At 42.1% G+C, this 26,388-nt stretch overlaps 1 protein-coding gene across 4 annotated transcripts in view; it reads right to left on the reverse strand.

Moving 5' to 3' along the window:
* The window catches only part of LOC110533553, an 82,308-nt gene that overhangs the window by 18,364 nt on the left and 37,556 nt on the right, over nt 1-26,388 (reverse strand). For 3 of the 4 annotated variants that reach the window (XR_005053605.1, XM_021617881.2, XM_036989960.1), the window contains exons 4-10: nt 10,249-13,597; nt 10,086-10,130; nt 7,014-7,129; nt 2,562-2,721; nt 1,911-2,050; nt 377-503; nt 103-138 (exon numbers count right to left, since the gene is read on the reverse strand). Coding sequence is in view for 3 of the 4 variants with exons in the window: in XM_021617881.2 (XP_021473556.2) it covers nt 103-138; nt 377-503; nt 1,911-2,050; nt 2,562-2,721; nt 7,014-7,129; nt 10,086-10,130; nt 10,249-13,597 (3,973 nt within the window). In the remaining variant the exon portion in view is untranslated. Of the gene's footprint in view, nt 1-102; nt 139-376; nt 504-1,910; nt 2,051-2,561; nt 2,722-7,013; nt 7,130-10,085; nt 10,131-10,248; nt 13,598-16,480; nt 16,664-26,388 lie in introns of those variants that run through there. The other variant, XM_036989961.1, reaches the window with a different exon arrangement.

Consider the following 26,388-nt stretch of genomic DNA (forward strand, 5'->3'; position numbering starts at 1 on the left):
TAAATGATTTTACTTTCATTAACATTAATCATCATTGTGCAAATTGAAGGGATTATTTAACTGTATGAGATCGGCTGTTTCCTGCAGATAATAATGTCTTACCTTAGGATCCAGAGGTCTCCTCACTCTGAGCCCACTCTGTCAGAAAGACACAGAACATAAGAAACCAAACCTTGATGAAAATGAGGCCCAGACGTATATATTTCTGAGACTTTGAGACATAGGATTTCTTCAAATTAATGGGCTATGGGCCAATTTGGAAATCAATATAAACTCATTTTCTGAGTGTACAGCATTGAAATGTAATTGGGCCCGAAACCGACCACAACCAAGCAGTGTCAGCCACCTCAGTGATGCCACCGTGGTGAACCCTTACCATTCTGAGGGGTCTCAGTGACCTCACAGTGGTGACCTGGGGATGACCAACGCCAGGTGTTGTGGAGCCGCCTGCTTCCATAACCGCATAGTTCCCATGGAAACCAGGGCTACAGTAGGCAAGCCAACTAAGGTGGAAAAACAAGACGAAGGCATTATCAATGAGAGGCCCAGGTAATCTAATCTCAATTGTTTGCTAAGCAGACTTTTGTGTTACAAGCATCGGGCGTCGCTGATATTGTTTTTAATTTACAGGTAAACATTATCTATTCATGTGGCACCACATTTATGGAGGCTGCTCAGTTCATTGCTTTATGCATGAAATGTATGCATGGTTGAATGCCTGATCAAACACAAATACTTTGTCCACAGTCATACTGTCAGTGTCGCTAATCTCCACTACAATAGAAACCACTCATCTTCTCTGTGAGAAGAAAAATATTTGATTGAAAACCTGTAACTATGGAACAACAAAGGAACATTTCCCCTAACGGAAAAACATTGTTTTTCCACACAAAATTTAAGTCACAGTATAGATGGCTCGATTCTCTTTGCCAATGACACGAGTGTGTGTTCAGTCTTCAGTCTGTTGCGTGTAGAATATCCTAGTTTATTCTTTGATGATAGGCAAGACATTGCAAGACAATGCAAGCCAATAAATTGCGAGATACAGCTTTTGATTGCAAACAGATGGGCCTAATGCACGGTTCTGACTGTCTGTGGCCCTCCCCTCTCTCTCCTTCCCTCACTAGCTCGCTATGAAAGACGCAAGTGTTTGTGTTTTCGAAAGTACAGAAACTAATTAGTCTCCTCCGTTCCAAAAATTCTGAATCTTATATGACTGTGGTAGATAGAACTTCCTTGCCCGGCCCTAGTGGTCATACACATGTAATAGGTCAATTATTCTGCATTGTGAATTGAGGTGTAATTTTGTGATTTTTCGATTCGTTTTAACGGAAAGCCGATAAAAAAAATGGCTGTTTAAATGTTAAGCAAAACTGTACATTTGTCGCATCCCTAATTGCATCATACTTTGGCAGTCAAATTCCAATCCTAACTGTGGCTTTCTTCAACTGTAAATATGGGTGTGTTAGTAAATAGATTTTACAGAGTCTGGTGACAAGGTCTTTATTGAAGAGTTACCACATTAACTACCTCACTACCTCCACCCTGAAGTGAGACATTATGAAACTTAATTTTAAGTGTTAATTCTGTCACTTCTATTACCACCCATAAAAATTCCTGTACCGAATGTGTGTGCTTTATAAACACCCCTGAAAATAACAGTTTAAGCAGGAAACTAGAGAGCTGGAGCTCAATGACTCAGCTGAGAACAATCCACCCAAATTCTGTTGAAACAATATGGATGTTGGTTGGCAAGGACACATCTCCTCAATGAGTTATTCCCCCCAGTTGTTTTAGCATTGGAAGTGCTTCCTATTTCAGTCTATATAGCCTGTGGCTACTGAAGCGCCCCCTCAGACATTGAGTTCCTCTACAGTTACAGTTACCACTAACAGGATAGGCCTCCTCACCAGCCAGACTTGACAGTCAGGTTTGAGAGGTGGATAGGTCCACCACGTGTTCCCAAGCTGTCTGCTTCCGAGTTGAGACGGTCCGTGGCTCCTCCTGGCGCTCCAGCTGGAAGCAGATGGATTTCTGGAGTGCCGTCATCCTGAACGGTGAAAGAGACACAACAACATTCCCTCAATATGTGGAGACATTCCACTACACACAGCTCTATCAATCCTTCTCTATCAGGCCCCATTATAATGACTAAGGCTGAGAAATGGGAAGATAGAGGGGGAAATTGAGAGAAAAGGGGGAGCAGAGAGAGGATAACAGAGAGACTGACAAAGTCAGAGAAGAATAGGGGAGAATGAGAGAGAGAGAGAGAGAGAGAGAGAGAGCGAGACAGAGAGAGAGACAGAGAGAGAGAGAGAGCGAGAGAGAGACAGAGAGAGAGAGAGACAGAGAGACAGAGAGAGAAAGGCAGAGAGAGAGACAGAGAGACAGAGAGACAGAGAGAGAGACACCCTGGCCCTCTGCCAAAGCTTCTCAGAGAGGGAGTGATAGTCAGCCCTGGTAGGTCTAAATAAATGAACCATAGTCTACCAATAGAAATGTTGGAGGGAAATCACTAATGGCGCATGGCACTGTAATGTCATGGTAATAAATATGCCAACCTTCACTAGTCTTCTGATGGAGCCGATGGTGATTGTGGTGGGCTTGTCCTCTGTCCCCTGGCTGGCCTGCTGCTGACCTGGTTGGTGGCTCAGTACTGTCTCCCCTTCTTCCAGCAGCATCCCGGGGCCCAGGAACCCCGGCTCCAGGTATAACAGCCAGCTACGACACAAACACACTGTGTGAGCACCCACTTCCATCTCTCCGTCCCTCTCATACACAGACTCTTTCTCTGTCTTTTTTTCTCTCCCACCCACTCAGCACAATAAGAGACGCCAGCCACCAACTGACTGCACAGAGTACACACAAAAAGAGCAAGGGCATTGCCATGGAAACCAGGCCCCACCTTCCCTACTCCTTGGTGACAAAAAATAAATAAATAAAAATGTATAAAATTACCCCCTACCAGTACACACGCACACCCAACACATGAACTATAACAGTTGATGATTAAAGTTACATGTTGAAGAGAGGATTACAGCACTGTGCTGACAGTAATGTAAATCAATCTGGCTCTCACCAATGTTTTTTTATGTTTAAATATGTCGCCAATATTCCATAAATAATCTATGTGGATGGTCAGGAACTGCGTCGAAGAGATAAGAGTCTGTCTATATTGACTCAGACAAACAGCCTCCTAAATGGTTTAGTGCCTGGTTTTACCGATTATACATCCACCATGAGAGACACAGATCAATATCTCCTAATAGGATAGGCTGCTCGGGATGACGCCCAAGGAGGGAGGAAGCATCTCACGAGAAAGTCAAATCCCTCATAATTAGCATGTAAGAGAGTATTTTTGTGGCTCACGCCATCACTGATGAGCTTGAACTGAATTTTTTTGAATGACCATCACTCTGGGTGTCCAGAATAGAGGTTGACCGATTAATCAGAATGGCCGATTAATTAGGGCTCATTTCAAGTTTTCATAACAATCGGAAATCGGTATTTTTGGGCGCCGATTTTTCATATATATTTTTTTTCATACCTTTATTTAACTAGGCAAGTCAGTTAAGAACACATTCTTATTTTCAATGACTGCCTAGGAACTGTGGGTTAACTGCCTTGTTCAGAGGCAGAACGACAGATTTTCAACTTGTCAGATCAGGGGTTTCACTAGTTAACTAGATCACTAGTTAACTAGTCCAACGCTCTAACCATTGCACTCCACGAGTAGCCTGCCTGTTACGCGAATGCAGTAGAAGCCAATGTTAATTGCTAACTAGCATTAAACTTATCTTATAAAAAACAATCAATCATAATCACTAGTTATAACTACTGATCCAGTTTAGCAGGCAATATTAACCAGGTGAAATTGTGTCATTTCTCTTGCGGTCATTGCACGCTGAGACAGGGTATATGCAACAGTTTGGGCTGCCTGGCTCATTGCGAACTAATTTGCCAGAATTTTACGTAATTATGACATAACATTGAAGGTTGTGCAATGTAACAAGCATATTTAGACTTAGGGATGCCACCCGTTAGATAAAATACCAAACGGTTCCGTATTTCACTGAAATAATAAAAGTTTTGTTTTCTAAATGATAGTTTCCGGATTCGATCATATTAATGACCAAAGGCTCGTATTTCTGTGTGTTATTATGTTATAATTAAGTCTGATTTGATAGAGCAGTCTGACTGAGCAGCAGCAGGCCCGTAATCATTCATTCAAACAGCACTTTCGTGTGTTTTGCCAGCAGCTCTTCACAAGCACAGCGCTGTTTATGACTTCAAGCCTATCAGCCTAATGGCTGGTGTAACCAATGTGAAATGGCTAGCTAGTTAGCTGGGTATGCGCTAATACTGTTTCAAACGTCACTCGCTTTTAGATTTGGAGTAGTTATTCCCCTTGCGCTGCGAGGGCCGCGGCTTTTGTGGAGCGATGGGTAACGATGCTTCGAGTGTGGCTGTTGTCTATGTGTTCCTGGTTCGAGCCCAAGTGGGGGCAATGAGGGGGACGGAAGCTATACTGTTACACTGGCAATACTATAGTGCCTATAAGAACATCCAATAGTCAAAGGTATATGAAATACAAATGGTATAGAGAGAAATAGTCCTATAAATACTATAATAACTACAACCTAAAACCTCTTACTTTGGAATGTTGAAGTCTCATGTTAAAAGGAACCACCAACTTTCATATGTTCTCATGTTCTGAGCAAGGAACTCAATCAAACGTTAGCTTTTTTTATGGCACATATTTTACATGGCACATATTTTACATGCATCCTCCTACATGCATATTACTTTCTTCTCCAACACTTTGTTTTTGCATTATTTAAACCAAATTGAACATGTTTCATTATTTATTTGAGGATAAATTGATTTTATTGATGTATTATATTAAGTTAAAATAAGTGTTCATTCAGTATTGTTGTAATTGTCATTATTACAAATAAATAAATAAAAATCGGCCGATTAATCGGTATCGACTTTTTGGTCCTCCAATAATCGGTATCGGTATCGGCGTTGAAAAATCATAATCGGTCGACCTCTAGTCCAGAAGTGGTTCTGTCAGACCACTGCCTAGGAGTTTGTTAAGTCATGCACTAGAAAATCTGTCAAACTTAAATAAGTCAACCTGTAAAGTAGCCCTTGTACTGCAAATCAAAACTAGCTTGGGGAACAATAGAGTTGCTAGAGTTATATTTGTTCCTCTGTGGACCGTAGAGGGAACAATAGGACCCAAGTCGGTCGGTTAACCTGAGAATTAGACGGAGGAGAATGCACACAAATACAACAATGCAGCTACAACGTGACTCGCTTCCTTTCTCTCCTCCCATCTGGTCGACGGGGAGAGAGCTCCTACACAAATTGTTGGAAAGCTGCTTTGCTTTTCCCATTTTTCGCTTGGAAAGGCTGGTTTGGTGTAAATAATACAACAGGTCTAGGGCTCTGAACGGGGGGCTGAGCCAACGCACTAGTACACAAATGGAAGGTGGGTCCATCCATAAAGCATGAGATATTGCGTAAGGCACCAAACCTTCGCTAGCATTTCCGTGCAGAGTCGAGCAAGCCTGCCCTTGCTTAAGTCATTTGACAAAAAGCACACAGCGCCAGAACATGTTCGCAAGACTGAACGTTTCTCGTTCTGCATCCATTCAATATGAGAGCAGTGTTACAGCATAGCCACACAGCTACCAAGCTCTTCTGTACGTGAACCTGCTTTGCCCCTGGCAGAGAGGCACAAAGACTTACTGTCATGTGCATTAGTTAAACCCAGTGCAGCATTATATGAATATGAACAACTAAACTTATGTATAGTATATATTAAACCTTTTTTGCTTTTTCATCATGAAATATAGATAAAATATCCATATTTTTCGAACTGCAGTAGAAATATGATATGAAGCTGATAGTACATTGATGTATGAGAGATTCTTTAGGAATAGTATTGACTTCCATCTATCCATAGTTAGGCCCTCCAAACATGTAAGTATCTGCAATGCCCACTGCTCGTTCTCATGGTGCCAATGTAAGAACCGTAACAATGTTTTCAAATGCAGCTGTTAGTGTAAGATCTCTTGCTATGAGGAGTTCAATCAAAAGGGTCACTCAGATGGGAGCTGTGTGATGGGGTGGGTTTTATTTGGGGTTCATTTTCTAATTCATCTGTTTTTTGTTTTACTTGTAATGGTGGAATCGATTAGTGTAGCATCAATTGTGGCTTCATAGGTCTGTGCATGTACTATGAATGTACCGTATGTTATTGATAAGGATGTAAAGATGATCATGTGATATGGACTTGCGCTGACAAAGTATTTGTCATTTGTCCAATGTTGTTTATTCTGCTGATTGATTGAATACATGATAATACTTAAAATGATAATAACATCCCCATTCACCTTTAAACCAACTACTGATGACGACAAGGAAAAAACTCAAGAACTCAAATTTGGACAAGGCCTTGATTCCCAGTGATGACAGTGTTTGTGTGGTTTAGCTGACAGGCCTTTTAATGGGAGCAACCAGCGATGAGTTACCCAATTACTGTCTGTCACTGCCAGCCCAGTAGATTAACCCCCCCAACACAGTTGGAAGGAACATTATGGGGTCTCAGATGAATCAATGCCGATTCAAACAAGATGTTCTGTTCTGACATAAGTTAAAAGTCCTAAGCCTTATGTTCAGTGATAATAAGGCCCTTCTTCCATGAGAGTGCATGAGTAAGGCAGGAAGGCAAAGAGACATGGGTATAAGTCCAAAGCAGAGGATGCCACTACAGAAAGGCTGGCTCATTCTGATCCAAGTGGGCTATTTTACAGTTGACTTAATATAAGTTTGACAGATTTTCAATTACCTGCTTCAACAAACTCTAGGCCTTGGTCCGACAGAACCACTTCTGGAAGCCCAGAGTGTTGGTCATTCAAAGACTGATATACACCCTCACAAAGAGCATGTTTAAGGAGTAAGCAACCTTAAAATAAGTTAATTAGCTCTAAAGATCCTCTTACCATCCTCCCAGGACTCGCACTGAGGCACCCTGCGGAAACACCATCCCAGAATCCTCCTGGTCTCTGTGGATCTCCCACATCTCCCCAGAGAACGTCACACCATCGTAGATGTTCATCTGGAGAAACAGAGTAAGTCATTAGAAAACATAGAGCAACATCTGGGCTAAATATATTGTCAAATGGATACAGTCTGACAGTCAACCTCAGCAAATTGTCTTTAAACTGAATTTGATTTATTGACTCAAAACAGGGGAACCATACAATAATTAAATATCAAGGTTTTTCAAGGTTAGATCATATTTGTGTGACAGCTGAACTATGGTGGTTGGGTGTTGTTTTCATAATGATATTATTACAGAACGCTGGGTGTAAATGAACACAGTCAAGTTTTAAAAGCCTGAGGGGAAGGGTTTCCAGCATGGAGCCGGGTGCTGAGCTACGTGCAGCTGTGCAAAGAAGCACAAGATTGAACTTCACTCAACTTAGAGGCTTCCCTGTTAGTTAACACTATCAATGTTTCCCTCTACTTTGGGAATTGGGATTGAATCAATGTAATATTAGCCACTTTCAATGCAACATACCAAAACAAAAGGTAGCCTACACACACAGGCAAAGATTTTCAGCTGTCAGGCAGACACTGGAATAAGTTTCTAAGTGACAGAGTGAGGGCTTTGCATAGGCGCTTTGTTGCAATTTTTGTGGGACTGGTAAAAAAATGCTGAAACTTAAAATAACATTATTAACCGGTTTCCATGCTTTTAAAATAATGATTCTGTTCCCGAACTGTTCCAGGTTCTAATTCTGTTCCTCGAAAATGTTTGTTATTTTCTGGTTTTCGGTTCTGTTCCCTGAACCGGTTCCTACCCCTGGTTTGAATTGCTACAGTATCTTTATTTTGTTTGTCTATATACTAATGGTATTTACCGTATGATAATAGCTGCACTCATACATGAAGCAGGAATGTGGCTTTGGCCACATCACATCCATGGCCAGTGTGAACAGAAAAGTTGCTAATCTGATGGTGAAAAGTGATAGACATATTTTACTAATATCAATCGAACCTTAGTATTTAACCTTTATTCAACCAGGAAGGGCTCATTGAGATTTAAAATCTCATTTTCAAGAGCGTTCTAGCCAAGATAGGCAGCACCAAGTCATTACACAATTACAGACAGACAGCATGAAAAACTACAAGTAATCTAGTAAAAACCATAGAATTCACAAGAGTATAACAAAATAAAAAAATAGCAAATTAAAAACATTGACAGGTCAGGGAATCAAAACTCACTATGCAAGAGATTTTGCAGAGCGCATCGGAGTAGGATTCTATTGCATTAAAGGCACAAATGGTCGCGAGTAGATGTGCTTGTTTTGAGATCAAAGCGAGAGCTGCATGTAGCCCTGTGTGCATATGTGTGCATATTTGTTCATATTTTTTGCTAGTTAGTTATTAGCGCAATTATAGCTAATTTCTGGTCAGCAATGGGGGAGTGGTTGCTTCCTACATGCGCACAAAACATGCACATTTCTAGCCATCTTTGAAAAATGTGTCAAGTAAAGAGCTTTTTTTATGTATTTAAAAGGGGCAGTGCTGTATTTTGAGACAGCAGAGGGTAGCATACATTTTTGTCTGATTCTCTGTTATAATAATAATGATATGAGAATAATAATGAATTTTATTTTGTAAAGTGGTTTCTTTCATCAAACACAATACAACAACATTTTCAGTCACCTCATTGTCTTAAGGACAAGTGGAAAAAAGACCAATGTAATGTAGACCTACATTGAACACCACACATTGGTTGCTACTGTAGGCTGAATAATAGAACTGCTATTTCCATGTTAAAATGTTATGGGATGTTTTTTATACATAGTTTTTTTAATGGTAGCCCACTCTGGTAGGCTTAGATTATGATCAAATAGCCACAGTTGCCTACTTTGCCAATGTTAAAACTGGAATTTCAAGTGTGTACAGCCTCAGTGTTCACAGTAAACGGGCGCCGGAATTTGCACAGAATTTTCACAACGTCCAAGTTTGCGCTCAGAAAACCTGAACTTTGCTCAGTACCCCAAGAAATTTGTGGGAACATTGGTGTTGAGTGACTACGCCTGAGGCCCCGAGCACATTTCTGATGACAGAAAGGGAGAGAGGAAGGGGGGCCAAGGAGGAAGGAAAGAGTGTCGTTAGTCCCCTAACCAGCCCAAAAGATGCCCCAAGCAGTCATTATAGAACAAAGTCTCTTCTATAATTAACACTCTGTGTATTTTCATTTTTTTCACTCCTACCAGGCTACGAGTGTCTGCCTGCTTTCATACTGCTTTAATTGCTGCTTTCCTCCCTTTGTTTCCTCCTCGATAACAAATACTTTTCCAACTCGGCTAACAGAACAGAAAACCGTGGTTGTGCGGTTGCAAAGCAATTCCATTAGTGATTGTGTGAAACAACAATGTAGACAAAACCTCTGGCACTCAGTGCTTTGTTCACTGCCTGTGTTGTGAGCCTATAAACTTCATAATCTACTGTATGTAAAACGGCATACAAGTTGTTTGTTGGACAAAACCCATTCCTGATTTACATATACAGTGCTGACCACAGGAATATTAATATGATTGTGATCCAAGTTCCTGACTCACTGTTGCATTCAGCTCTCAAGGCTGCAGACTAGCACTGTAGGTGGTTTTCCCTCGTCATTCGAGTGCTATAGAAGAGACCCGCACTCCTCTGCACAGATTCTGACAAACTACAGCCCTTGATAGCAGATGATAGCTTTCAACAACAATTAATAGCCCGTTGCATAATCGCAATCTCATCTTCCTTTATGACAGGCTTTAGGAAGAGATTAAACTGAAAAGATGAGTTGCTGCACTACTTTCTGCAGCCTGAGGTATCATTAACTAATGAAAGAGAAATGTTCTGTCCAGCTCAAAGGCGGTCTGGCATCTCCAATCTATTCAGCAGCACAGCGATTAGGAGGCAGACTGCCTAAAACGTTAAGACAGTCATTAAGATGAGATCGGAAATTAGCACGACAGTGAGAAAGTAGAGGGCTCATGTAATACATGTGATCTCACCAGTGTAGGCCTTGGGATGACCTTCCCATAACTCCAATTTCCCCCCTGAAATGACATCAACAGGGGTCAAATATTAACATATATTAGTTCTAAATGTCAGGGTGCATAACCATTTCTTTATATAATATTATTGAATACAAATGTCAGATGATGTTGAATTTACCATGTCAGTTGCTGTTGATGGACAGTTGTTATCACTGAGGCGCGGAATGAGTTTGGCATGATGTTTACGGTTGTCATCATCAGGCTCTAGCAACACTGGATGCACTGATTTCAAATACTGATACATTGGTGAATCTGCAGGTTTTTGGATTGTAATCCAAGGGGTGGAAAGATTCTTCACGTCCTTCATTGGATCCCCATCTCGAGGTCCCATAATGAATAAATCAGGAGGAAGTGGGCCCTCCTGCTTGCTGCTTTGGTCTCCATTTATTCCCTGGCCATCCCCCTCCTTATCCTTCCCCTGACCCCTGTTGAAGAACTCCCATAGGGGGCGCCGTAGAGGAGGGGTGGAGGGCTCCTCTGAGTCTGCGTCTGTGTCGGAGTAGCCGCTGGACTGCAGGCGCTCGCTGACCGACTGCAGCAAGGACAGGATGGACAAAGAGGAGGATGAGGCTAGCTGCTCCATCCCTACACCTCCGCTCAGACTCCTCAGCTCCTCTGTGGCCGGGGGCACCATGAGGCCCCTGTCCTCCTGCGACAGGCTCCCCTCTGCCTCGCTGCGAAGACTGTCCTCCTCCACGATGGGAGACAGGGAGAAGGGGTAGGCCTTGGCCCGCCGTACCGTGGGGCTCAGCATGGGGCCTGTGTCATTGACGAACACTGCATCCGTCTCCTCCTCCTCATCAATGATGGAGAAACCACTTGCCTCCATGTCATGGAAGGCAAGATGGGGGACAGGGAGGAGGGGGAGGAGAGGTTCCAGGCCTGGGGCTCTCCGGCCTCCTGTAGCATGGAGCCCAGCTAGCCTGCTGCCCAGGTCCTGGTGAAACCCTGCCATAACTGCTGCGGCTGAACCTGCACCACTGTGTCCCGGTGTCTCGTAGTCCTGACTCTGCTGCTGCAGAGAGATGTTGCATCGATACGCGCTCACCGAACTCAACTGTGGCCTGTCCTCATTACTGGAGTCAGTAGCTGAATTAGACACAAGGCCCTCTGAGGTGCTCAGGTCCTTGGGGAGTCTCCTTGAGAAAGAGGGGTCCATGCTGATAGTGCCTGTTGTTCTGCAGTGGGCCTCATCTTCTTCACCCCCAGAGTCAGAGCCCTCTGAGAACACAGAGGCTAAGTAAGTCTCAACCAGTACAAAGCTTTGATCCCCACTGACCGGGATGTCATTCAGCCCAACTTTCAATGATATTTCAGGGCCGCTCTCTTGGCCGTCATCACAAAGCATTATACAGGCATCAGGCTTCTGACTTATAGCATGTCTGACTTGAGATGGTTCTAGTGAGTTTGGGGTGTGTTTTGGTCTGGCTGACATGAGGTTTGCCTCAGAATTGCCCTTAGCTTCATATTTGGAACTTTTCCTAAGCAGATCAGGCTCAGAAAATGCTGTTTGGGTTCTCAGGTAAGTATTGTCATTCAGAGTGCTGTTGAGCTTATTGGCACTTTCCGAGTTATTGGACACAGAAGCATGACCATATTGAGCATTACCGTCTTGTTTAGGACTATGTCTATTGCTTTCGATATCATCTTTGGCTACGTGGACTGCGCCGTCTCCTACCTGTGTTTCTTTAACGCCTAGCATCTCGTTACAACCATTGTCCCCTGAAGTGCAGAGCACTTGATCTTTGTTTTCATTAGTTATCCCTGAGACAGACTCATACTCAAGACCCGCTCTCATTATTTGAATAATATCTCCGTTATCACCATAGAGACCTGGTTTCTCGAAGGACACTCCACCGCCCAAGAGAGGAAACACACCTTTCTGGTGCTTATTACCACTGTATTCAGATTCAATAGGATCATTTGGCTGGGAATCCTCTTCCCCTCGCGGTTGCTCATTAGCATCCATTAGCCGTTGACCTTTGACCAGTAGGTGAAGACCAGTGCCTTTGGTCCCCTCGGAACAGTGTTCTCCCTGCCTGTGGTCTGAGACACCGGTGGTGGGGGCAATGCTCTCACAGGCCGGCCCAGGGCTGCTCCTGATGTCAGTGTCCGAGCCTGCGATAGACTCATACCCCGAGGAGGGGGTGGACCTGGGGCCCTCCGATAGAGGGTTGGGGTTTAATGAGAGAGTCTGTTCTGCCGGGACGGCATCCCCCCTCTCTGAAGGCTCTACCTCCACCAGCTTATCCGTCTCGAAGGACCGATCCACGTCCTCCTCCTCCACTCTGCCTACGGGTAGGACCAGGTAATTCTCCTCAATGGCCTTCTGGAGCACTTCACCCTCCTCCAACTCAGAGGATTCGACTCTCTCCAGGGCCGCTAGAGCATTCTTCAGAATGTTATCCACCATCATTTTAGACTCCAAATGAAGGGCCTCCTCAAACAGATTGTCTGGAGGAACAACGTCCCCCTCCTCCTTCCCTGACTCAAAGCAATGCAGTCCAGCAGCCAGAGCATCCCCAGAATCTGAGTGCCTAGTTGCTGGAATGGGTCCCTGGCTTTCGGTTGCTGATAAAAGTGAGGCAGACGGTGAAATGGGATGCGGAGCCAGCTGGCCTCCATTACCATCGGAAACAGTGGCAGGCAGATGTGTGTGCTGCGCAGTCCCCGCGGCGCCTGGCCACGCAGCAGCAAATGAAGGTGACCCAGTCTGAAAACAGTGTGCAGATACAGTTTCTATCTGCTCACTTAGCCCTGTGTCTCTGTCCCCATCTGTGTCCCTGTTCGTATCCTCGCTGGCCATCTCTGCATGAGTAATTTTATCCCGTGGGCTCAGCTCTGCACTGTGGGTCTCACTGACTGCTGTACTAGTCCTGGCATCAGCAGAGTCCTCTGTGGGTGCGGGAGGGGAGCATGTGACGGAGCCAATCCCAGAGAGAGAATCCTTGGCCTGGCCTCCTACAGTAGCCAGGGTTGTCTCTCCGGATGAAGGGAAGGCACTTTGACTCACAGCCCTTTCTGCTGTCTGTGTTGTTAGTGGAATGTGACTAGACTCAGGTCCAGTTGGACACAAAACAGAGTCTGTTTCCGAAGTCCAAGCTCCTCTCTGATTGGTTTCTGAGGTTGTAGCTCCAATCTGATTTGTCGATACAGTCTGAATGTCACTTTGTTTTGAAATGGCGAGTTCTAAAGTGGAGTGTGTCACCGCACCCAAGGTGCTGCCCTCTACACCTGAATTGGGGGATTCCACCTGCACCTGGTGCCTCCGCCTTATTCTGCGTTTGTCCCTCTGGCCACGGTATGTTCCGTATGTCACCACAGGCGGACAGGCCAGGGCCAGGAGCCGCTGATGCTCATCCACCGCCTCTTCAACTTCACTCAATGGGCTGCTGTCTGCCACTGCTTTACCCTCTCGGCATCCTCCCCTGTGGCCTTCCGCCTGAGTCTCCTCCAAGGCTCTGTTCCTAATACACAGAGAGACAAGGTGAATTAGAATACAGACAAGGACACACATATTCCCTCAGTGCTGCTTTGGGTGAGGAGAAGGGGGTTAGGTGATTCATTCATACACAACCGTTCAAAAGTTAGGGATCACTTAGAAATGTCCTTGTTTTTGAAACAAAAGCACATTTTTTGTCCATTAAAATAACATCAAATTGATCAGAAATACAGTGTAGACATTGTTAATGTTGTAAATTACTATTTTAGCTGGAAACGGCTGATTATTTATGGAATATCTACATAGGCGTACAGAGGCCCATTATCAGCAACCATCACTCACTCAAGCTCAGAATGGCCAGAAACAAAGCACTTTCTTCTGAAACTCGTCCGTCTATTCTTGTTCTGAGAAATTAAGGCTATTCCATGCGAGAATTTGCCAAGAAACTGAAGGTCTCATACAAGGCTGTGTACTACTCCCTTCACAGAACAGCGCAAACTGGCTCTAACCAGAATAGAAAGAGGAGTGGGAGGCCCCAGTGCACAACTGAGCAAGAGGACAAGTACATTAGAGTGTCTAGTTTGAGAAACAGACGCCTCACAAGTCCTTAACTGGCAGCTTCATTAAATAGTACCCGCAAAACACCAGTCTCAACGTCAACAGTGAAGAGGCGACTCCGAAATGCTGGCCTTCTAGGCAGAGTTGCAAAGAAAAAGACATACCACAGACTGGCCAATAAAAATAAAATATTAAGATGGGCAAAAGAACACAGACACTGGACAGAGGAACTCTGCCTAGAAGGCCAGCATCCCGGTGTTATTCTTTAAAAAATCAGTTATTCTTAAAAAAATATATCTCCAGCTTGACTGCTAAAAAAGCCTTTCGTATAACAGCGACAATGTCTAAATGGATTCTCCAAGAGGACTATAAATACAGTACATCAGTGGAGGCTCCTCAGAGGAGGAAGGGGAGGACCATCCTCCTCAGTGAACTTCATAAAAAATAAAAGTTATCCTTTTTAGATAAACTATACTAAATATATTCACATTTGACCAAATAATTGATTAAAACACACTGTTTTGCAATGAAGGTGTCACAATCGTCGTGGTAATCATACTCGGACCAAGGCGCAGCGTGCGTAGAGTTCCACATGTTTAATTTATGAAACTCACCAAAACAATACAGAAACAAACTAAACGTGAAGCTAATGGCGTGCTCACTGGCAACTAACCAGAAAACAAGATCCCACAAAACCCCAGTGGGAAAGGCTGCCTAAATATGATCCCCAATCAGAGACAACAATAGACAGCTGCCTCTGATTGGGAACCATACCAGGCCAACATAGAAATACAAAAACTAGAGTACCCACCCTAGTCACACCCCGACCTAACCAAATTAGAGAATAAAAGGCTCTCTAAGATCAAAGCGTGACAGAAGGTCTCCAGTAGCCTCAACAGCACTCTGTAGGGTAGCACCATGGTGTAGCCGGAGGACAGCTAGCTTCCGTCCTCCTCTGGGTACATTGACTTCAATACAAAACCTAGTAGGCTCTTGGTTATCACCCCCTTCCAGAGACTTTCACAGTAATTATGACAACTTCCGGAGGACGTACTCCAACCTATTAGAGCTCTTGCAGCATGAACCCACATGTTGTCCACCCAATCAAAGGATCAGAGAATGAATGTAGTACTGAAAGCATAAGCTACAGCTAGCTAGCACTGCAGTGCATAACATGTGGTGATTAGTTTACTAACATTACTGCATTATTGTAGCAGGTTTACTTACACATTAGTTATATTAGCTATGTTGACTAGGATGTTACTTTAGCTAATATGGGGACAACGATGTAGGCTGTGTGTAGCGGTTATGACATGGTTTGGCTTGGAAAGTTTTTTTCACCTGCTGTTTTTTTCACCCAGCTGATGTGTTGTGCATTGAAGTCTACAAAGGAAGGGAAAAGGTGAGAGGAGGAAGGTGCATAGAGGCGAGAAGGAATACAACATGGTGTTTACGCGTGATCATGGGTGTATTCATTCCGCCGATTCTGTTGAAAAATGTTTCTTAAACGGAAGCAAATGAAACCGGGATAAACATACCTGAATTTGTCCAATAGAAACGCTCGTCTGCAACTGTTGGACTAATGATTACACCCTAGATAAGCTAGATGCAGGCAAGAGTGTGGAAGGCGGTATTGAATGTGTCACTGTCTGTCACCTCAAATATTTCTCTCGACCTGTATGAACCTACGTTGTAAACTTTAATTCATAGGCTAAGTTGTAAGAACATCATGATGGGTACAGGGAAAACTTGAGTATCATGTAGTAGCCTAAACCTATTGCTTTTACATTGAACTGGGTGGATGGAATATGAATGACAGTCATCCAATATGCTGTAACAGAAATAAGGCCATGCTCATGGAAAAATAAATATGTGTCCTCCCTCATAAACAGCACTGACCGCCACTGCAGTACAATGACAAGGAGCTGATTGTTTGTCTGTAGCGTTGTCTTGATGGCTTTCAGTTTTCAGACTCCAAGGCCCCAGGGGCATCAGTGCGGCGTGACAGCTCCAGGATACTGTGTACAAACTGTGGCTTTGACCCATCACAAACAGGGGCCCAGATAGATTAATTTTATAGATGGTTGACTGAGCCACAAAATATTAGTCACTGTGTGTATGATGAGGTGTGTGCTACGGGAGAGGAGACTTTGGTATAAAAACATGACACTGACTTTATGTGACCTACAGTATATATTATATTTCACCTATAGTTCTACCTTGTATGTTTCCTTTTGAAAAATTACAGGTCTCCAACTTGTTAAAGGGTGTGAGCTAATCAAGCCACTTGAGTGTAACAACAACATGTTATCCAATGACTGTGCGAATCTTGTCTCTCTCTTTACCTTACCATATTGAAATAGATCCGTGGTCAGTACAGTGCAAATTGTCACATGAGTTGACGCTGGAGAGACAAAGCAGGTACGGGGAGTAAAACATTTAATAAAGAACGGACAAGGAACGAGACAGGAACAGCGTCAGAATAGAAGAAAAGAAAGACAAAAAACAATCCATGCAGCAGTCGGGAACAGAGCAGGGAACTGACAAATATAGGGGAGGAAATAAACAAGTGATGAGTGAGGCCAGGTGATTCCAATAACGCTGATGTGCCTGACGAGGGAAGGCAGGTGTGCGTAATGGATGATAGGAGTGCGTGATGCAGGGCAGCCTGGCACCCTCAAGTGGCAGGGGGGGAAGAGCGGGAGCAGATGTGACACAAATGGATGTCAAAGCACTAATCAGGATCGAGAAGGGAAACCAGGCTGGCTCATTCCTGCAACTTAGCCATGCTCCCACGTCCTGCTCACCGGCCAAATGGCTGAAACCATTCCAACCAGTGATGCTGTTCCAGCCCTGCCAGCATCTCGGACGCACAGGGACAAATCATTACAAACATTTCCCCTACATGCTGTGCTGTGTGTGTGTGTGTGTGTGTGTGTGTGTGTGTGTGTGTGTGTGTGTGTGTGTTTGTGTGTGTGTGTGTGTGTGTGTGTGTGTGTGTGTGTGTGTGTGTGTGTGTGTGTGTGTGTGTGTGTGTGTGTGTGTGTGTGTGTGTGTGTGTGTGTGAGTGAGTGAGTGAGTGAGTGAGTGAGACAGAGAAAGCAGAGAGACAGAGAGAGAGAGAGAGCTCAAAAATAAGCTACTAGTAAATGTCCTATGGTAAGGCTTTCAAAGGCATTCTCAACCTTCACAAGTCAATTGCTCTTGTGTTTTTAGTCTTGAGGTAACATTTAAAGTGCCTTCAGAAATTATTCATACCTCTTGACTTTGACTTATTCCGCATTATGTTGTGTTACAGCCTGAATTTAAAATGAATTAAATAGATGTTCTTTCCTCAAACGTCAGCATCCACAACAGTTAAATGATAAAGTAGTTGGCAGAATAAGTGTGAAACCATCAGCCCTATCCAGCCCTATCCACCTGCCTGCATCCTCCCTCCCCACTCGGAAACCATGCCTCCCATTCTCGCTGACAATAATTATAATGCTATAACTTCTAATAGTAACTGTATCCACTGGTTAAATGGGAGAGAGTGAGGTTGTTGCCATCTTAGAGCTATAAAATATTTTGCTGCAGTGCTGCCTGCCAGCAGTAATCTTCTCTGATTGATTAAGAGATTTAAGGGCCTATCATCGCTAAGTAACATAAAATGCTTATTTTCCACCATCATTTGCAAATAAATTCATTAAAAATCCTACAATGTGATTTTCTGGATTTTTTAGTTATAGTTGAAGTGTACCTATGATGAAAATTACAGGCCTCTCTCATCTTTTTAAGTGGGAGAACTTGCACAATTGGTGGCTGACTAAATACTTTTTTGCCCCACTGTACATGATTTTTTATTAACTAGTAAATAGCAAAGTGTTTAAATCATTTCTAACTTGTTAACAATTTAATTTTAAAACATGTATCTTACAAAAGAGTTGTTTAATCTAACTGCTTAAATTATTTATCTGTACATGGAATTGTATTTCTTTTTGTATTTTTTTCTTCTAATCTTTACAGGAAAATGCATCGGGCACTATCTGATGTGTGGAGACATTTCACTGCAGCTAATGTAAAAGGAAAAGCTGTGTACATTTGCAAATACTGTGCCAAATCATATGTGAAGAATGCAACAAAGATGCAGAATCATCTGGCCAAGTTTATACAGTTCCCTCAGGGCTCACAACAAGCAACCTCTATATAACTTGCGACAGTTTCTTTATTCCTGATCAAATAAAGTGCTATCCAATCTCGTAACTTAATGTGATGTATACGGTAATAGAGTAGACTTTTTTTTAATAAATGTTCTAATTCAAGAATGATTGACAATAAATAATTCTAATCAAATGAAAATGTTGATGTAAAATAATGAGTTCATTACCTGAATGCATCTCTATAGCCTGTAGGTGTTAACAAAATATTCATACAAATATGATTAGGCCTCTCATAGACTAGGCCTTGTAGAAAGAGGGTCAATCAAGTTAGGTCTGTGTCACGCCCTGACCTTAGAGAGATGTTTTATTTATCTATTTAGTTAGGTCAGGGTGTAATGTGGGGTGGGCATTCTGTGTTGTGTTTTTCTATGATTTTGTATTTCTATGTTGTGGCCGGGTATGGTTCTCAATCAGGGACAGCTGTCTATCGTTGTCTCTGATTGGGAACCCTACTTAGGTAGCCCATTCCTCCTTTCTTTGTGGGAAGTTGTCTTTGTTTGTGGCACTATAGCCTTAAGCTTCACGGTTGTTTTTGTATTGTTTATTGTTTTTGTCGGCGTCATCCTAAATAAAAAGGAATATGTACGCTCACCACGCTGTGCTTTGGTCCGCTTCTTACGACGGCCGTGACAATCTGCCAAATTAATGTAGCATTGTAAAAAATACATAAATCCAGCCATAGAGTATAGCCTATCTTCACCAAAATAAAAAAAATGAATTTAGAACATGCACAATTAGAAGCATCAAGCAAGCGTGACTAAATTCGAGCCCAGTAACTTTGCTCACCGCATCCTCCTTCAATTGTCTCCTCTGATTGTCACGAAAAGCCCCCACCTTGGGGACAGTTGATCACATCATTGTGGAGCTGCTGATCTGCACGAAGTGAGTGTGTGCCACTGGCGATGTACATTGCCGGACATGCTAGCTGTTCTCGGCGGCGCATCATCATTTGAAACGCATTCTGTCTTGGTGTTATCGGTTGGCCTACTACTTCTGGTAGTACCAGTAAAATGTAAGTTATGAATCGCAAATCACCATACAGCTGAAACACTTCGATTTCATCAATCATTTTGACTTCAATTTGGTTGTCCAAAATACTATCAGCTTGCAATGCATCTTCGCTGATGAATGCCCTGATCTCTGACCAGTCAATTGGTTCAATGACATTGTTTTGTCTATTAAATCGCTTCTAATAGACCTGAAAATGATGCATTAACCATTAATTTAACTGACTGTTTGTTTATAAGGAGGTACGTCCCACGTTTATCCTGGACACATAAATAGTAGGAATTTGTGCTGGCTTCAGCCATGACGGCATGAGAGAGAAATGAAACATCTGCACGTCACCTGCAGGTGCGAGCGTGTGTGTTTCACTGTCCAATCAGAGGCTCGAACATGATCTGAGCGCCTGATCTGAGGCTGTTTGGTCTCTTGCGCATCAACTTGGGACAGCCTCAAGGGAGAGTGGACAGTGCATTATAAACAAAGCGCTGCATACTGTATATTGCCCCAAAAAATAACACATCTTCAACAGTGAAGAGGCGACTCCGGGATGCTGGCCATCTAGGCAGAGTTGCAAAGAAAAATACATATCTCAGACTGGCCAATAAAAAGAAAAGATTAAGATGGGCAAAAGAAGACACAGACACTGGACAGAGGAACTCTGCCTAGAAGACCAGCATCCCGGAGTCGCTTCTTCACTGTTGATGTTGATGTTGAGACTGGTGTTTTTCACGTACTATTTAATGAAGCTGCCAGTTGAGGACTTGAGAGGTGTCTGTTTCTGGTAATGAGCCTCTGGAAGCCTATGTAAATAATTCTCAAAAAATCCACCGTTTCCAGCTACAATAGTCATTTACAACATTAACAATGTCTACACTGTATTTATGATCAATTTGATGTTATTTCAATGGACAAAAAATTTGCATTTCTTTAAAAAAAAAAAAGACATTTCTAAGTGACCTCAAACTTTTGAACATTAGTGTATGTTTTCTCAGGTTATGGTCAATAATATCAAAGGCTGCACTGACATAGCATTGTATTTGGTCAAACACAACAATTTGCGAAGAGCAGTTTGCCAACAACTTGACAGAGGTTAAAGAATTTGAAAAATACTAATATGCAAATATTGTACAATCCAGGTCTGCAAAGTCCTTAGAGACTTACCCAGATCGCTGCCAAAGGTGATTCTAACATGTATTGACTCAGGGGTGTGAATACTTACGTAAATTAGATATTACTGCATTTCATTTTCAATAAATTTCCACGTTCCTCACACACTAAGAACGTTCTAATGAAAAGGTTCCTATTCAGGCCCCAAAAGACAAGTTTTTTTTAGAACGTTGTTTGATGCTTCTACTATGAAGCAGGGCTAAATGAGAAGGTCATGAATGAGTCACAGGTCTGCCAGCAGTCACGAGCTCAGTCACGCGCATTCACATGAGAGGTAGATCCCGTTCAATTGCTTTTCTACAGACAATGGAATTCTCCGGTTGGAACATTATTGAACATTTATGATAAAAACATCCTAAAGATTGATTCTATACATCGTTTGATATGTTTCTACGACCAGTAATATAACTTTTTGGAATTTTCGTCCGACCTTTCCGCTGGAAGTTGCACGCGCGTTTCGATTTGTTTACCAAACTCCCAAACAAAAGGAGGTATATGGACATAAATTATGAACTTTATCGAACAAATCAAACATTTATTGTGGACCTGGGATTCCTGGGAGTACATTCTGATGAAAATTATCAAAGGTATGTGAATATTTATAATGCTATTTCTGACTAATGTTAACTGCGCAACATGGCGGATATTTATTTTGGCTGGTTTGGGCTCTGAGCTCCGTACTCAGATTATTGCATGGTATGCTTTTTCCGTAAAGTTTTTAAAAAATCTGACACAGCGGTTGCATTAAGGATAATTTTATCTAAAGTTCCATGCATAACAGTTGTATTTTCATCAACATTTATAATGACTATTTCTGTAAATTGATGTAAATTGATGTGGCTCTCTTGGAACTACTGAACATAACATGCCAATGTAAAATGAGATTTTTGGATATAAATATGCACTTTATCGAAGAAAACATACATGTATTGTGTAACATGAAGTCCTATGAGTGTAATCTGATGAAGATCATCAAAGGTTAGTGATTCATTTTATCTCTATTTGTGCTTTTTGTGACTCCTCTCTTTGGCTGGAAAAATGGCTGGGTTTTTCTGTGACTTGGTGGTGATGTAACATAATCGTTTGTGGAGCTTTCACTGTAAAACATTTTTGAAATCTGACACAGCGGTTGCATTAAGGAGAAGTTTATTGAAAGTTCCATGCATAACAGTTGTATTTTCATTAACATTTATAATGAATATTTCTGTAAATTGATGTGGCTCTCTGCAAAATCACTGCATGTTTTGGAACTACTGAACATAACACATCAATGTAAAATTACATTTTTGGATATAAATATGCACTTTATCGAACAAAACATACATCTATTGTGTAAAATGAAGTCCTATGAGTGTCATCTGTTGAAGATCATCAAAGGTTAGTGATTCATTTGATCTCTATTTGTGCTTTTCGTGACTCCTCTCTTTGGCTGGAAAAATGGCTGGGTTTTTCTGTGACTTGGTGGTGACCTAACATAATCGTGTGTGGAGCTTTCGCTGTAAAGCATTTTTGAAATCAGACACTGTGGCTAGATTAACGAGAATTTTATCTTTACAATGGTGCCTAATACTTGTATGTTTGAGAAATGTTATTTATGAGATTTCTGTTGATTTGTATTTGGCTCCCTGCAATTTCATTGGCTGTTGGCAAGGGGTTCTGCTAGCGGAACCCTGTTCCCAGACAGATTAATGTCTGGTATGCTGTCTGCGGGCTTGGTGTTGCATTTCCTTTGGCATTTGTGTGTGTGTGTTAGGCTTGGGCATTATACCGTATATACAGTGGCGACCCGTCATTCAGGGCAGGGGGGCCTTGCCTGTTTTGTATGTTATTTTGGCATTAATATGTGTCACATATCAGGTTGCAAACAATGTAAAAAAATATATATATATTATTGAATTAACAAAGCCGCATACAAACATGGTCTCTTTTTGAATTCTTGAGTAAGGCAGCTCCAAAATGCAGCGGTTTCAGCCTAGCTCAGTGCTTTCTGTGGTGGGGCGAGCCAGCAAAAAATAGGAGCGCTGTGCCGTGACTGGCTGCTGACATTAGAAGTGCCCGTCCAAAAAGGCTCAAGGTCATTGGCCACAGATAAAATGACATCAAATCACGTTATATAATAGCCTTGATTTGACTGATCATGTCATATATAGTAGCTTTGATTTGACTGATCATGGCAACATCATACTTTCAAAATCTTAGCTAGCAGTCATCATCATGAATAAAGTCGACAATCTACTGGCAAATCCTTTTCAATCCTTGTCATATGAAGATAAATAATGAAGAGAAATTATATATAAAACGTATCTCATCGGCCATTGGACATAAATATTACACAACAAGCTGGAAATCGCAAATTCAACAATGAGTGAGTGCAAAACTGTATTGTATGCTGCTGCATAAATTATGTAATATGCCAGGGAGATATGTATACTGTAGCTAAGAAAGTAATAACGTTACTAAGTGTGTTGTGTAGTAAGCTGTTAGTAGCCCATGTGCCTCATGCTAATAATTTGGTCCTTTTTCCCCTCTTAATTTTAGAGAAATGTAATCATCGAATATTGTAAGAGCTTTCATTGTCAGCTTATATGCCCCTGTCATTTATCCTACGGTTCTGACTTGGTGTACAGGGAGAATACTCTAAGAACGGCCCATGTTCTAAATTCTGTCGCTGCACATTTGAAAAGTGCTGAACAAATAGTTACATTGACAACTTAAGTCCCATTTTGCTCATCAATGTTAAAACCGCCACTGCGTATATACAGCATACCCCATGTTCAGGGGTATTTGGAAATAGCCGAGGGGTGGTTTTTCAATCCCGTCAATACTTTTGAAATTATTTATTTGAAGTTTTTCAATAGATTTTAATATTTGTACTTATTTTGTAAGTACATACCTTCAGTCAATGCAATGCGTTAGGAGAGAAAGCAGATCACTTTCTTATTTCACCGGTCACATTGTTTTACATTATAAAGCTTACTTAGTTCTTCAGCACAGTTCAGCCAGTCATGTGTTTGTTTGTAAATAGCACAACAGAAGAAAGCGGGAGCAAGTGAGTGGAGCTGTGTATTGACAGGGGTCGCATTTTATTTTGAAAGTCAACAGTGTAGTTTTGCTTCAATAGAGTGATCAGGGACATGCAAATATAGTTTTCCTTCACAGAAAATACATAAGTGCAACACATTCGTCATAAAATAGCTACATTTTCATCAGATGACAACAGAAGTGCAACGCTATTTGGCTAGCAGCCACGCAAGTAAATGAGCTTACAATGAAAAAGCAATTTTCCAAATGTCGACAAAATAAAATAATCTAGAATAATCTAGAGAAAGATTATTAGGTAAACCACCCCGTTGACAAAGATGTTTTGCTCCTACAGACAGTGAGTCACATGGCCATGACTTGCTATATAAAGCAGGCAGACAGGCATTGAGGCATTCAGTTACTGTTGGATTGAACATTAGAATTGGCAAAACAAGTGACCTAAGCAACTTCGAGCGTGGTATGAACATCGGTGCCAGGTGCGCCAATTCCAGTATCTCAGAAACGTCTGGCCTCCTGGCCTTTTGACGCATGACAGTGTCTAGCGTTTACTGAGAATGGAGCGACGAACAAAAAAACATCCAGTCAGCAACAGCAGTCTTGTGGGCAAAAACAGCTCGTTGATGAGAGGTCGAAGGAGAATGGCAAGAATCGTGCAAGCCTACAGTCGGACCACAAACAGGCAAATAACGGCACAGTACAACAGTGGTGTGCAGAACGGCATCTCGGAACATACAACTCATCTGTCCTTGTCACGGATGGGCTATTGCAGCAGACGACCATACTGGGTTCCACTCCTATCAGCTAAAAGGGCAGCAGGTAGCCAAGTGGTTAGAGTGTTGGGCCAGTAACCGAAAGCTCGCTGGTTTGAATACCAGAGCCTACAAGGTGAAACATTTGTCGATGTGCCACTCATTTGTTTTTACATTGCTGCTACGCTGTTGATTATAGTCACTTCATGCACATTGACTCAGTACCGGTACCCCTTGTATATTTAGCCTCATTATTGTTATTTTATTGTGTTACTTTTTATTATTTTTACTTTAGTTTATTTGGTAAATATTTTCTTAACTCTTTCTTGAACTGCACTGTTAGTTAAGGGCTTGTAAGTAAGCATTTCAGCATTACGTGTTGTATTCGGCGCATGTGACAAATAAAGTTTGATTTGATTCAAGGCACTTTACCCTAATTTGCTCTAGGGGCACTGTACTTCTTTGGCTGACCCTGTTAAACAACACATTTCACTGCACCTAAACTCAGCAAAAAAAGAAACGACCTTTCACTGTCAGCTGCATTTATTTTCAGCAAACTTAACATGAAGATTTTATCTTCAACAAGAAAGACGCACAGGACATTCTCCAAACACCCGACAGGGCCAACATCCCCGTTATTTGCAAGAGGAAGAAACGCAGGTACAGGGGACACAGAGCAGGATGCCTCGTGAGGACCCGCAGAAGGCGAGTGGGAAAGCTGCCGTTACTGTCAATATTACTTGCCAACGTGCAATCATTGGACAATAAATTAGACGAGGTACGATCACGAATATCCTACCAACGGGACATCAAAAACTGTGATATCCTATGTTTCACGGAATCGTGGCTGAATGACGACATGGATATTCAGCTAGCGGGAAATACGCTGCACCGGCAAGATAGAACAGCACTCCGGTTAAATGAGGGGGCGGGGTGCAGTCTGTGCATATTTGTAAACAACAGCTGGTGCACGAAATCTGAGGAAGTCTCTAGATTTTTCTCGCCTGAAGTAGAGTATTTTGTGATAAATTGCAGGCAACACTACTTGCCTAGAGAGTTTTCAGCTATACTTTTTGTGGCTGTTTATATACAACCACAGACAGATGCTGGCACTAAGACCACACTCAGTCAGCTGTATAAGGAAATCACTCACCCAGAGGCGGTGCTCCTAGTGGCCGGAGGCTTTAATGCAGGGAAACTTAAATCAGATCTACCAAATTTCTATCAACATGTTAAATGTGCAACCAGAGGGGGAAAAAATTCTAGATCACCTCTACTCCACACACAGAGACCCGTACAAAGCTCTTCCTCGCCCTCCATTTGGTAAATCTGATCACAACTCTATCCTCCTGATTCCTGCTTACAAGCAAAAATTAAAGCAGGAAGCACCAGTGAGTCTATAAAAAAGGGGTCAGATAAAGCAGATGCTAAACTACAGGACTGTTTTGATATCACAGACTGGAACATGTTCCCAGGATTCTTCCGATGGCATTGAGGAGTACACCACATCAGTCACTGGCTTCATCAATAAGTGCATCGAGGATGTCCCCCTCACAGTGACTGTACTATACTAGAGGTAGACCGATTATGATTTTTCAACGCCGATACCGATTATTGGAGGACCAAAAAACCCGATACCGATTAATCGGCCGATTTTTTTTATTTGTAATAATGACAATTATTACAATTACAACAATACTGAATTAACACTTATTTTTAACTTAATATAAAACATCAATAAAATCAATTTAGCCTCAAATAAATAATGAAACATGTTCAATTTGGTTTAAATAATGCAAAAACAAAGTGTTGGAGAAGAAAGTAATATGTGCCATGTAAAAATGTGTGCCATGTAAAATATGTGCCATAAAAAAGCTAACGTTTAAGTTCCTTGCTCAAAATCTGAGAACATATGAGACTTCAATATTCCATGGTAAGAGGTTTTAGGTTGTAGTTAATATAGTATTTATAGGACTATTTCTCTCTATACCATTTGTATTTCATATACCTTTGACTATTGGATGTTCTTATAGGCACTATAGTATTGCCAGTGTAACAGTTTAGCTTCCGTCCCCCTCCTCGCCCCTACCTGGGCT

This window comes from Oncorhynchus mykiss, chromosome 10 (genome assembly GCF_013265735.2).
Source record: "Oncorhynchus mykiss isolate Arlee chromosome 10, USDA_OmykA_1.1, whole genome shotgun sequence".
NCBI lineage: Eukaryota > Metazoa > Chordata > Actinopteri > Salmoniformes > Salmonidae > Oncorhynchus > Oncorhynchus mykiss.